The sequence below is a fragment of the Eschrichtius robustus genome, chromosome X, assembly GCF_028021215.1.
Source record: "Eschrichtius robustus isolate mEscRob2 chromosome X, mEscRob2.pri, whole genome shotgun sequence".
NCBI classification, from domain to species: Eukaryota; Metazoa; Chordata; class Mammalia; order Artiodactyla; family Eschrichtiidae; genus Eschrichtius; species Eschrichtius robustus.
In genome coordinates, this window is record NC_090845.1 from 55848539 (window position 1) to 55860920 (window position 12382).

General features: G+C 44.4%; 1 protein-coding gene across 1 annotated transcript; it reads left to right on the forward strand.

The window, feature by feature from the left end:
* The first annotated feature begins 3970 nt into the window (after window positions 1–3970).
* On the forward strand, window positions 3971–11039 carry LOC137756804 (zinc finger C4H2 domain-containing protein-like). The gene is made up of 4 exons (XM_068533340.1): window positions 3971–4138; window positions 5729–5901; window positions 6783–6945; window positions 9591–11039. The coding sequence occupies exons 1-4, from the start codon at window positions 3983–3985 to the stop codon at window positions 9702–9704; spliced, it is 606 nt and encodes a 201-aa protein (XP_068389441.1). The 5' UTR covers window positions 3971–3982; the 3' UTR covers window positions 9705–11039.
* The last annotated feature ends 1343 nt before the right edge of the window (window positions 11040–12382 follow it).

Sequence of the window (12382 nt, forward strand, 5' to 3'; positions counted from 1 at the left end):
ACTTTAGTTGGTTCTATTAATTTTTTTTTTAATTCTCTGCACACAATGCACCTCTTTATTTTCCGCACCTGGGGTGGACTGCTCTCACTGCCCGGCCCTTGGTAAACCACTGCTGAGAGGTAACAGTGGTACCATCAAAGGCTGCAGTGACACCGCTGTCCCTCCACTAAAGCATGGGCCGGGCTCCCCGCCAGCCCCCGAGAAACTGACTTTAGAAATAGCAGTAAATAGAGGCTATTTCTGAACTCCATCTTCATAACTCTGCTTCCCTCTCATAACGAGGAGTCTTAGCCCTTCTGCCCCTTAGCCAGGGTCCCTAGTCCTTGCCATTTCTTGCCACAGTGGACAATAGAAAAAGGCTCCAAAACACCTTGGATTGTGGCTACCCTGGCCCTCATACCCAAAGGATAAAGCTGCCATTTTGCTGGTGACAGTCCTCCTCCTGAAGGAGAGGAAATACCACGGTGCTTTTGAGGAAGCCTTTGTGCCTTTGATTTTCCAGTTCCAGGCAGCACTTTAACTGTGACCCCACCAGGTGAAAACCTTTGGTTTATTTTGATTTAATCTGGGATTGCAGTGTCCCCTGCCTGACAACATGGGGTTGTCTATAAGCAGAATTGGACATGGATGGAGGAGGGAGGATTAGATAAAAGGCACTCATCCAAGCAGGGAAAGATGTACTATGTTGATTTCTATGAAGTGTCAGTGAGAGAGATCTCTCACCCCTGATTTCATTTAGTAGTAGTCGCTAGCATCTTAACTGAATTGATTACAAATTAGGAAGGCTTGGGCCAGCCCTATAAAATGCCATTATTCATACTGACATTATGAGGTGACTTATGTTAATGATTATTATTATAGTCTTAATAAGTGGTAATATACCTTGCTACTCATGCTAGTACATGTGCACACATGCATGTGCACACACACACACACACACACACACATTATACACACATCCTACCCATTGTAGGCTCTTTATAACAAAGTTTAAACCACTGTGGTAAAGGAGATAACCATAGCAGAAGAGTTGGGCAGTGTGGGGAGGGACAGGTACTATCATTTGTTGACTGCTCACCACGTGCCACATACTCTGCTTGGGGACTTTACATGTCTTAGCTCATTTAGCCCTCAGCAAAGAACCTGTAAGGTAAGTGCTATTATTATTCCTGTGTTACTGATGAGGAGACCAGGGCTGAGAAAAGTGAAAAGAGATAATCAGATTATGTCACTCTCCTGCTGCTTAAAGTTCTACAATGATTCCCCCTTCTCCTGAAGATAAAAGTACTCGCTCCTCATCTCAATCTCCAGGCTGTGTTCTGGCAACTTCCCTAGTTTCATCTCAGACAGCCCCCAGCACACCACACACACACACACACACACACACACACACACACACGCGCGCACGCGCACGCGCACGCACACGCACACGCACACACACACACCTCTTGCAGTAGATGTTCCAGCCACACTGACCTTTTTTCAGTTCCTCTAATGTGCCATATTCTTTTCTGTTCTAGGGCCATTGCAAATAGTATTCTCTCTGCCTGGACTGCTCTCCTCTATGTCTACCTGCTACCCAGGCATCTACCTCCGACCCATTCTCCAGGTCTTAGCTTAGATGTCACATTCTCAGTTTCTCAGGGGAGCTTCCTGTGACAGCCCCCTTGACTACAGTGTCCCTCAGACTATGTTAGAACCCTTTGGTGTGTCTTTCCATTGCATTCTGCATTTCATCCATATTACTTATCACTTAGTTTTACATGTGTTCAGGGTCTATTTTCCTCATTAGATGAAGATCCCTGTCCACAGGCTGTCCTGTTATCTGCTCTATCTCTAGCACCTAGTACAGTGGCTGGCACATGATAGATGTTCCATAAGTATTTGTTGAATGAATGTATCTTTAAGCCTTCTATAATTGGTGCATAATCGGTGCTCAATGAATATAATTAAACTATAAATATAGTTGTTATTCTTATTGTCCAAGGACAAATAGCTAGTCAGGGGCAGAACCAGGAATTATACCCACGTCTGAATCTAAAGCCCATGTTCCTTTCAAATTATGGCTCTGCCTGCAGAAATGGGTTCTAGGCCTAGCACTGCCACAAACTGGCTGTATGAATCAGGGTGAGACACTATATCACTCTGAATCTCAGTTTTCCCATCTGTAAATTGGGGTAGGGATAGGTGAAGTTTAGACTGCTCTGTATGCAATCTAGAGGAAGAGAATAGAAGTCTAGATGGGAGGGGGCTCTAAGTAGTGGATTAACTGACCAGTACAAATCACTATCATCCCTCTGCAAGGCAGTTGAACAGGTATACCGAGAACCCTCAATATGTTTATGCCCCTTAGCCTGGGTAACCCCAGTCAGGCAGTGTGGAGTAGTGGGTGGTGTTAGAGAGCCCTGGGTTCAAATCCCAGCATCCCATTTACTGCAACTTACCATCCTGAACTCCCAATTTCCTTCTTTACAGATGGGATAATAACACCCATCCTTTTAACCTTTTCTAAGGTAAAAGCAATATAATAACTTGAAAAGAAATTTTTGAATATTGAAAGAAAAATTTCTCCTGTCATCCTACCCACCTAACATAATTCTTTCTGTGGTTCTGTGCCACTGAGGGCCACCTCTTGAGGCAGGAGCCGCAGGCAATGCTGAAGAAAGGAGAGAGAATGAACACAGAAGCAGGCTGAGGTCAGAGGCCAGAGGCCAGGGTGTGGAGCAAGAGTAACCATGGGATGGGCTGGGGCAGAGGAGAAAGCCAGCTACTGAGGCAGAATAAAGGAGATGCCTAATCTGAGTAACGGATGATGGCTAGACAGAACCTGAGAACCAGAGAGTAGAGAGTGAGTGGGAGGGCAACAGTGTGCCCTAGAGGGGCTTCCTTCCAAAGTTTTGTGGCTCTTTCACTTAGGCAGGCTTCAGTGGTCTCAAAGATCCTTGAAACTGTACTCTTGCCAATTCCTTTTGTTTAGTCACATGCATGTGTATTTTGAAATTGCAATCCTAGTGTATATACCTTTTCATGGAGTATCTTCAACATTTTCCATGTCACAAGTCTTCATAATGATTCCTTTTAGTGGCTGCCAAATATTCCAATTTTGCCCATAGACCAGAAAGCATATCCCTGTGTATTAACTTTTTGCTTCCCTGACTTATTTCTTTAGAATAAATTGCTAGGTGTGGGATTACTGAGCCAGAGGGTATGCAATTGGGATTTAACAGCCAGAAATAGGTTTTATTTTTTCTAGGAAAAGAAATGAGCTGCAGTTCTTCCCGTCTCCTACCTCTTCTGGAACTGATGAGGGGACCCTATAGAGCTGTGCGGTCCAATATGAGAGCCATTATCCCCATGTGGCTGTTTAAACTTAATTTTAATCAATTGATTAAAATTAAATAAAATTCAAAATTCAGTTCCTCGGTTGCACTAGCCATATTTTGAATGCTCAGTAGCTTCATGTGCCTAGTGGCTACTGTATTAGAAAGCATAGATACAGAAAATTTCCGTCATTGTAGAAAATTTATTGGATAGTGCTGCTCTAGAGTTTCTCAAGAGGTCATGGTTGGCATCTTGGGTGGGAGTTATTTGTGATGTGGGACTTTCCTGTGCATTGAGAGGCTGTTTAGCATTTCTGGCCCATATCCACTAAATGCCAGTAGTGCTGTCCCTTGAATCAATCTAACAGCTAAAACCTGCCCCACGTTTGCAAATGCTCCATCAAGGAACAAAATCATCCCCATTCGAGACCCACTGAGCTTTTATCTTAGAAGAAAGAATCTCCTGTCTTTGTGGGGATGGCTTCAGGCTGCCTCTGCCTGAAGAGAGGGAAGCTTAGAAAGATGGCTTAACAAGATAGCCCTGGCTCAGGGCCTAACTCTGTACTCCATTTCTCTAACTCTGTACTCCATTTCCCTTTTCCTGCCTTCTCCTGCTGGTCTGTTTCCTCATTTTGGGGAATGGCAGGAACAAGACCCTGCAGATGGAAAAGATCAAGACCCGTTTGAAGGCTGAGTTTGAGGCCCTTGAATCAGAGGAGAGGCACCTGAAGGAATACAAGCAGGAGATGGACCTCCTGCTACAGGAGAAGATGGCCCATGTGGAGGAACTCCGACTGATCCACGCTGATATCAATGTGGTATGTGGATGGCTGCCTGAAGCCTATTTCTGGGCCCTTTGAGGAGGAATAGGCAGTAGTGAGTGCTGTGGACTCTCCTTGAGATGTGGCTGTGGCCAACTTGGGGGAGTAGGCATCAGGCTATGGTGAAATGGAAGAATCCAGGAGTTCTGAGACCCAGCCCTGGCTCTGTCACTGATCGACTGTATATCACTGGACAAGTTCCTTCTTCTCTCGGGGCCTCATTTTCCTTCTCTGTACCATGAGAGGGATTCAGTCACCTCTGAGGTCTCATTCAGCACTGATGTGCTCTCATTCTGGGAGTCTAGGAGTTGAGAGCTAGCCTTGGGGAAAAGCAGAGCAGGCAGATGCCTTGGGGATCTAACTTAAATTTAGGGCTCCAAAGCTTCCAACTAAGCCAAACAAACCATCTCTGCCAGCCTACCAAACTGGGGCTCCCTCATTACAGTCTCTCTTTTGGAGACCCTTGGAATGTGGGGAATGAACTGCCTGCTATGGTGATAAGTCCCCCACTTTTTAGAGTTATTAAAGCAGAGTCTGAATGGTCACCTGTCTGGGCTACAGTATTGGTGATTCCTTCACCAGGAGGGAGGTTGGAGGTGCTGACCTGTAAGGCCCTTTCCAACCCTTAGAGCCTATGATAATGAGATTTTTTTTTTTTTAATCACGTTTGAAGGAGCTAAGTTTCTATTCTTGGGAAACTCATTTCTGTGGCAATATATACTTCCTGATATTGCCAGGCCTAGGGTCTTAAAGGAAATATGAATGCAATTTGGACAGTAGTTACCTGGGATTTTCTGTGTCACAAGATCACAGGATATCAGGGTCTCATGAGGCGTTGGCAGTTCTGCTGCCAGCTAACTAAGGATAGAGAAATAAACAAGGTATTAGTCACAGAGGGGCTGAAAATCTGGGCCAGTGGATCTCCAACTTGAACATGCCTCATGAGTCACCTAGAGGGCCTGTTAAAACACAGGTTGTTGGACTTCACCCCAGAATTTCTGATTGCTTATATCTGGGGTGGTACCTGAGAATCTACATTTCTAATGAGTTCCCAGTTGATGCTGATGCTGCTGATCTGGTAACTGCATTTTGGGAACCACTGATCTAGGAGAAAAGCCACTGGCCTGGGAGGCAGAAGCCCTGAGTCTTTATGTAGACTTTGCTCCTAGGAAGCATTTCTCTGAGGAAGTTACTTCTTCTCTCTGAGTCTCAATTCTCTGATCTGTAAAATGGTGGTGGGGTGCACTACATGAGCTCTAAGGGCCATTCCAGCTCTAAGATGCTATATTTGAATAATAACTACCACTAATTGAGCCTTTACTCTGTGTTAGCCCCTGTACTGAGCGCTTATATGAATTCAATCGTTGAATCTTCACCAAGATTATATGAGGTAGGTATGATTGTTATCACCATTATACAGATGAAAAAACTGAGGCTTGACAAGAGTCACATAGAATACATAGTGGATTGAGGACTTGATCATAGATTGGTTTGGCTCTGGAGCCTGTGCTATTATCCACTCAGCTGTACAGCCTCGCTGAGAATCTTGGAGTCTTTTCTCTGTGCTTACCTCACTCTGTGTTCCAGATGGAAAACACCATCAAACAGTCTGAGAATGACCTAAACAAGCTGCTAGAGTCTACCCGGCGGCTACATGATGAGTATAAGCCGCTGAAGGAACATGTGGATGCCCTGCGCATGACTCTGGGCCTGCAGAGGCTCCCTGACTTATGTGAAGAGGAGGAGAAGCTCTCCTTGGAGTAAGCTGCCTGCCTCCTGTCCCTGCAACATACACCACACACACACACACACACACACACACACACACACACACACACACACACACACATATATACACACATAAAGCCTGGTCTGAAAGTCAGGGTACCCAGTCCTAGCCCCAGGCCTGTCAGTGGCTGACTCATTGCATGACCTTGGGTAAGTCTCTGTGTTGGGCTGTTAGATGATTAGACTAGAATTACTAGATGGCTTTTAAAGTTCTTTGTGCAATTTTGACAATACAAGACTATGTCTATGACTCGTTGTGTGTGTATGCATCTGTGACTCTTAAGAGGTCACTTCCCAAGTCAAGGTCTAGAAGGGGTGTCCAGAAACCTTGAAAACACAGAAGGGTGAACTTTCATGGCCTCCAGGGGCTAGCCTGGAACTTTATCTCAAGACCCAGAGTTAGGAACTAGGCTTACTTTACAGAGACACAGAGCTCAGTTCAGTAGAAGGAATAGAAGGGAACATACTTCCTTAAGGTAGAGCAGGCTGCCTGTGGAAGTGGTGAGCTTCTTATTCCTAGAGGTATGCCAGCAGAGGCCTGAGGACACTTAATAGGAATACTGCAAAGGATCATGGGATGGAGGGTAGACAAATGCCCTTTGAGGACTTGGCTAGCCTTGGGATTTTTTTTATTTTTCTGGGCCTGTCAGAGCCAAGGAGCAGGAGGAGTACCCTTCCCAACACACAGTGGGCCTGGCACCCAGGGAGAAGAGCCTTGTGCTGGAGAGGGTGCAGGAACTTCCTACAGTGAGCCACAGCCCAACCCCCTTCGTTCTGTAGCATGGAGTCCTTAAGAGGGGCAAGGTTCTCCTTGCTTTCAGAATGATCCAGCTAATGTCTCTCATCTCCAAAGTTACTTTGAGAAGCAGAAAGCAGAGTGGCAGACGGAGCCTCAGGAGCCCCCGATCCCTGAATCCTTGGCCGCCGCAGCCGCTGCCGCCCAACAACTCCAAGTGGCTAGGAAGCAGGACACTCGGCAGACAGCCACCTTCAGGCAGCAGCCCCCACCTATGAAGGTGAGTGAGCTGGGTATGGACTGTGGAGGAAGCAAGGTATCCTCAAGCAGCCCCATGGAAGGTTGGGTCTGGGTCTTTGGCCTTACTTATTTGGGGTCTTCCTAAAACAGCCTTCGCTTGGGGCACAGAGGAAGGGGTGGTGTGTATGTGTGCTGTAGTAGAGCCACTGGTCTTGTTGCCTCATATTCCCAGAGGGGTTAGAATGCAGGGAGATTGGCAGGCTCTGCTAAAGTATAATTTTCAGAAAGTTAGAAACGTGACTCGGACAAATATATAGTGAACGTGTGTCATTAACGAGGGAGCCAGCAGCATTACAAAGCTGGTTCCAGAAGCATTAGAGGAACAGATAATTATATAGTCAGGTCAGGGAAGGAAAGGAATGCCGAAATAAGTTTGCAATGTTAAATCCAGAACTGGTTAATGTCCTACAGGAAAATAAAACTGTAATCTTTGTGATTACCTTTTCTTTGGAACAAAAATAATTTGCATCTCTACTGGGCAAAAACCATTTGTGCCTTATCAACATTAAGTCACAGCATCTGGGCCCTGATCAATAGTAAATAGTCAAATAGTATACTATTTAATGGAAAAATATTTATAGTCAGTGGAACAGAATAGAGAGCCCAGAAATAAACCCACTCACCTACGTTCAATTAATCTTCGACAAAGGAGGCAAGAATATACAGTGGAGACAAGACAGTCTCTTCAGCAAGTGGTATTGGGAAAGCTGGACAGCTGCATGTAAATCAATGAAGTTAGAACACTCCCTCACACCATACTCAAAAGTAAGCTCAAAACGGCTTAAAGACTTAAATGTAAGACATGATACCATACAACTCCTAGAAGAGAACACAGGCAAAACATTCTCTGACATAAATTGTACCAGTGTTTTCTTGGGTCAGTCTCCCAAGGCAATAGAAATAAAAGCAAAAGTAAACAAATGGGACCTATTCAAACTTATAAGCTTTTGCACAGCAAAGGAAACCATAAACAAAAATGAAAAGCCAACCTACGGAATGGGAGGAAATATTTGCAAATGATGCGACCAACAAGGACTTAATTCCCAAAATATAAACACAGCTCATACAACTCAATAACACAAAAACCAACAATCCCATCAAAGAATGGGCAGAGGACCTCAATAGACATTTCTCCAAAGAAGACATACAGATGGCCAATAGGCACATGAACAGATGCTCAGCATCACTAATTGTTGGAGAAATGCAAATCAAAACTACAATGATGTATCACCTCACACCGGTCAGAATGGCCATCATTAAAAATTCTACAAATAACAAATGCTGGAGAGGGTGTGGAGAAAAGGGAACCCTCCTACACTGTTGGCGGGAACGTAAATTGGTGCAGCCACTATGGAGAACAGTATGGAAGTTCCTTAAAAGACTAAAATTTGAGTTACCATATGATCCTGCAATCCCACTCCTAGGCATATATCCAGGGAAAACTCTAATTCAAAAAGATACATGCACCCCAATGTTCATAGCAGTACTATTTACAATAGCCAAGACATGGAAGCAACCTAAATGTCCATCGACAGATGAACGGATAAAGATGATGTGGTACATATATACAATGGAATACTACTCAGCCATAAAAAAGAATGAAATAATGCCATTTGCAGCAACATGGATGGACCTAGAGATTATCATACTAAGTGAAGTAAGTCAGACCGAGAAAGACAAATACCATATGATATCATTTATATGTGAAATATAAAATATGATAAAAATGAACTTATTTACAAAACAGAAACAGACTCACAGACATAGAAAACAAACTTATGGTTACCAAAGGGGAAAGGGGGTGGGACAGGGGTAAATTAGGCTTTTGGGATTAGCAGATACAGACTACTGTGTATAAAATAGATAAACAACAAGGTCCTACTGTATAGCACAAGGAACTATATTCAATATCCTGTAATAAACCATAACAGAAAAGAATATCTATCTATCTACCTATCTATCTATCTATCATCTATACCGTTTTGCTGTATACCAGAAGCTACCACAACATTTTAAATCAACTATACTTCAATTTTTTAAATAAGTAGTAAACAGTCAAACAAAGAGACATTCTCCTAGAGCAAGGGTCAGCAAACCAGAACCCATAGGCCAAGTGTGACCTGCTCCCCGTTTTTGTAAATAAAGTTTTATTGGCCCACACACATGCCTGCTTGTTTATGTATTGTCTATAGCTTCTTTTATGTAAGCAGTTAGAGATGAGTAGTTGCAACTAAAATCATATGACCTGAAAAGAAAGTCCAAAATGTTTACGATCTTGGCCTTTACAGGAGAAGTTTATTGATACCTGTCCTAGAGAATTAAATAATCCTTCAGTGAGCCTGTTAGACCATGCTCCAGTATAATGCTTAATGAATATGCAATTCACATTTTGCCTTATTGCCAAATTTTGGATATTTTTCCTCAATACCCCTCTTTGACTCTCACTCCCTTATATCCTTTGCATCCCTTACATCCAGCACAGATCTCGCTACTTGGGACTCGCTACTTGGGTCTTGCTTCTTTCTGTTGGGAAATCGCAATTGCTTGTGGGGGCCCCTGGGAAAGATGAACCAGGGCCTAGAAGAATCTGACCACTAACTTGCTTTGTCTTGTGCCCCCCACCAGGCCTGCTTGTCATGTCATCAACAAATTCACCGGAATGCACCTATATGCCCTCTGTGCAAAGCCAAGAGTCGGTCCAGGAACCCCAAAAAGCCAAAACGGAAGCAGGATGAATGAAAAGAGGGAGAACACTTAGAGCTCTGCTGCTCATAACCCCTCCCCTTGGCCAGAGTGATTGATGTCTCCATGTGAAACAACCCTTCCCCACCTCTACAAAGTCTCCTATTTAATGTGATGGAAGCACAACCCCTCTCTCACTTTGCTCTTATTTCTTTTTGCTCTTGGAGTTTCTGGTTTAGGAAGAGATGTGGTTCAGGTGCTAATGACAGTTGTGTCTGAAGATCCCTTCTCTCTCACCCACATTTCAACCCTTGCCCTTGTTTGGAGCTAAGGGAAGGGCAGAAGTCCCAGATGTGATTCTCTGTCTCTTGTGCCTGAGGCCTGGGGCCTAAGGCCTGAGGGCCTGGGGAGGCCCATATCTTGTTTCAGGTGAAGGCTCCAGTGTGCCCCCTCCCTGTACTTTTGCCTTAGGCTCTGAAGGGACAACAGTCTTCTTGTTGGACTTTTCAATAGGCTTGGTGCATTTATCTCCCCCACCCCCAACCTCATCTCTTCCTCAAGGCCCGGAGGTAGCTTGGACAAGCTCTCCTTTTCATATTCATTTGGGAGGCCTGGCTGTTATTATTGAGCTCACCACCCCACCACCTGGCAGTATCCCAGATATACTAAAGTTCTCAGGTACCAGGCTATGTGTCTGGGGATCCTAAAATCTGTGGGCTTTTCTCCCATAATAAAACCTAGCTTTTGAAAATCAGTAGCAGATGTTCCCCACAGTGAAATCAAGGAGCCAGACCCACTCCACAAGTCCTGCCTAACTCGATGCCTAAGTCATTGGTCTGAGGGCTCTGCTATCGGGGCTGCCTTAGGCTGTAGAGGCCCCAGGCTGACATTTGTGTTGCCTTTTGTTCAAAACCATTACTCTGGCACTTACTCAAATGGTATATCTTAGAGGTCAGAGTAGTGGGTTGAGATTCAAGTGAATGCCAGTCACTTTACACATGCAGGTAGGTGGGACTTCTACTCCAGTCTCTCTTCTCTAAGGCAGCCTCAGCTCAGGTCAGCTTTTGGCCACCCCTTTTCCTGTGGATTGTGCAGGTGGATTTCCCTCTCAAAAGAAAAGGCACCAGGCTCCCCAAGCCCTACAGCTCTTCCCTCCTCCAAAGGCACATCTCTAGTCAAGTCGCTCTCAAACTTAAGGGACAGGGATGGGGGCTGACTGACTGAAAAAGTGTTAGCTCCTGGCTGGGGAGGGGGGGATATTTTTCCTTCCTTTCTTAGCTGTAGTTTTAAGTTGCCACAGTGTGTGTGTGTTCATAATATATAAAAGGTTCCTCTGCTCTTTGAAAGTAAGAGCGTTATGTCTGTACAAATCCTTTTAAATAAACATTTGTTCATTGGAGTAAATGCTGACTCAGTGCCTACAAGTACCAGGTAACAGAAAAGATGTAATGCCCTTTCCCCTTCTGGGTAGCTCTTCTTTACTCTTATTCACTCCACCCTACAAGTGAGAAAACCAGGCACACCGCCGCATAATAATTTACCCTATTTTTATAATAATTTCCATGTATTCAGTGCCTACTCTGTGTCAAGTCTCTATGTAAGATGCTTTATATAGATGATTGTATTTGATTTTCAAAACAACTTTTCAAGCTAAGTATTCTTATTGCCATTTTCCGAAAATGTAAACTGAAGCTCAGAGAAGTTAAATAACTTGTACAGAGTTAAACAGACAGCTAGTAAGAGAAGTTTCAGGATTTGAACACAGATTTGTCTGGTTCCAGAGTCCTTTTTTTTTTTTTCCTACTTTTTCTCCATGATCACTTTTTTAAGCTTGTCTCCCTTTTGGGATGGCTTGATCACAGGAGTAGGTGAAATAACTCTGAACTAGAAATCAGGGACTAGGAATTCAGTGACTGATGCAGGAATGTAAAGGTCTGTTCCCCTATGAGGATACAATTGGGAACAACTCCGAAGGGTCATACCAGCTTCAGAGCTCCCCATGGGTGGGTGTACTGTGGTTTCCATTAAGACTGAGTTGCAGTTCAATAGCTCCCTCTGTCCAATCCTGCCTCCTTCTCTTCCCTTTTCTTCTGCAAGTGTTGATCCCAAGGGCTCCCTAATTAATATCCTGTACATTAAACTGTCCCAGTGCTTTCCAGAAACCCAACAGTTGACAGAAACTTCTCTGTGCTTCAGTGTCCTCATCTGGAAAAATGGGGAAAATAACAGTACCTACTTCTGGCACTGTTGTGAGCAATGCCAGGCATATAGTAAGCACTCAATGCCAGGCATATAGTAAGTACTTCTACTCCTTGTGCCTCTGGCACCAGGTAGATTGGATGAGCGGTCAAAAGAAACACTATTTGTCTTAGCTGACATTACTCTACCACCCCAGATTTTGCTCAGCTACAAGCCTGCTTTTAAGGTGGCCTAGACTCACTCTGGGCAAAGGGAGGACACTCAGCTGTGTAACTTGGAGTACACCTTAACCTGTATAGCTCTCAGCAGGTCCCTGTAAAGTATAGGAGAAGTGGTCATTGCTCTGCATCTTTGGCACACTGGAGATCAGATCTGTCAATTCAGTTGCAGCACAACTAGCCAGGTCAGCTGTTTCCCAGGGAACACCTCTGAATGGGAAGGGAACAATCAAATGTTGAGCACCTATACCTGCCAGCCACTGGGTGGGGTGCTACTATCTCATTTAATTTTTCTGGTTCAGCTATCTGTTGTGAAAC

Bases quoted from the DNA above. Each gene is read 5' to 3' on its own strand.
- LOC137756804 (XM_068533340.1), top strand. From the start codon at position 3,983: ATGGAAAAGATCAAGACCCGTTTGAAGGCTGAGTTTGAGGCCCTTGAA. The intron at 5,902-6,782 runs GTAAGCTGCCTG...TCATCTCCAAAG, and splicing joins GAGGAGAAGCTCTCCTTGGA to TTACTTTGAGAAGCAGAAAG. The intron at 6,946-9,590 runs GTGAGTGAGCTG...GCCCCCCACCAG, and splicing joins AGCAGCCCCCACCTATGAAG to GCCTGCTTGTCATGTCATCA.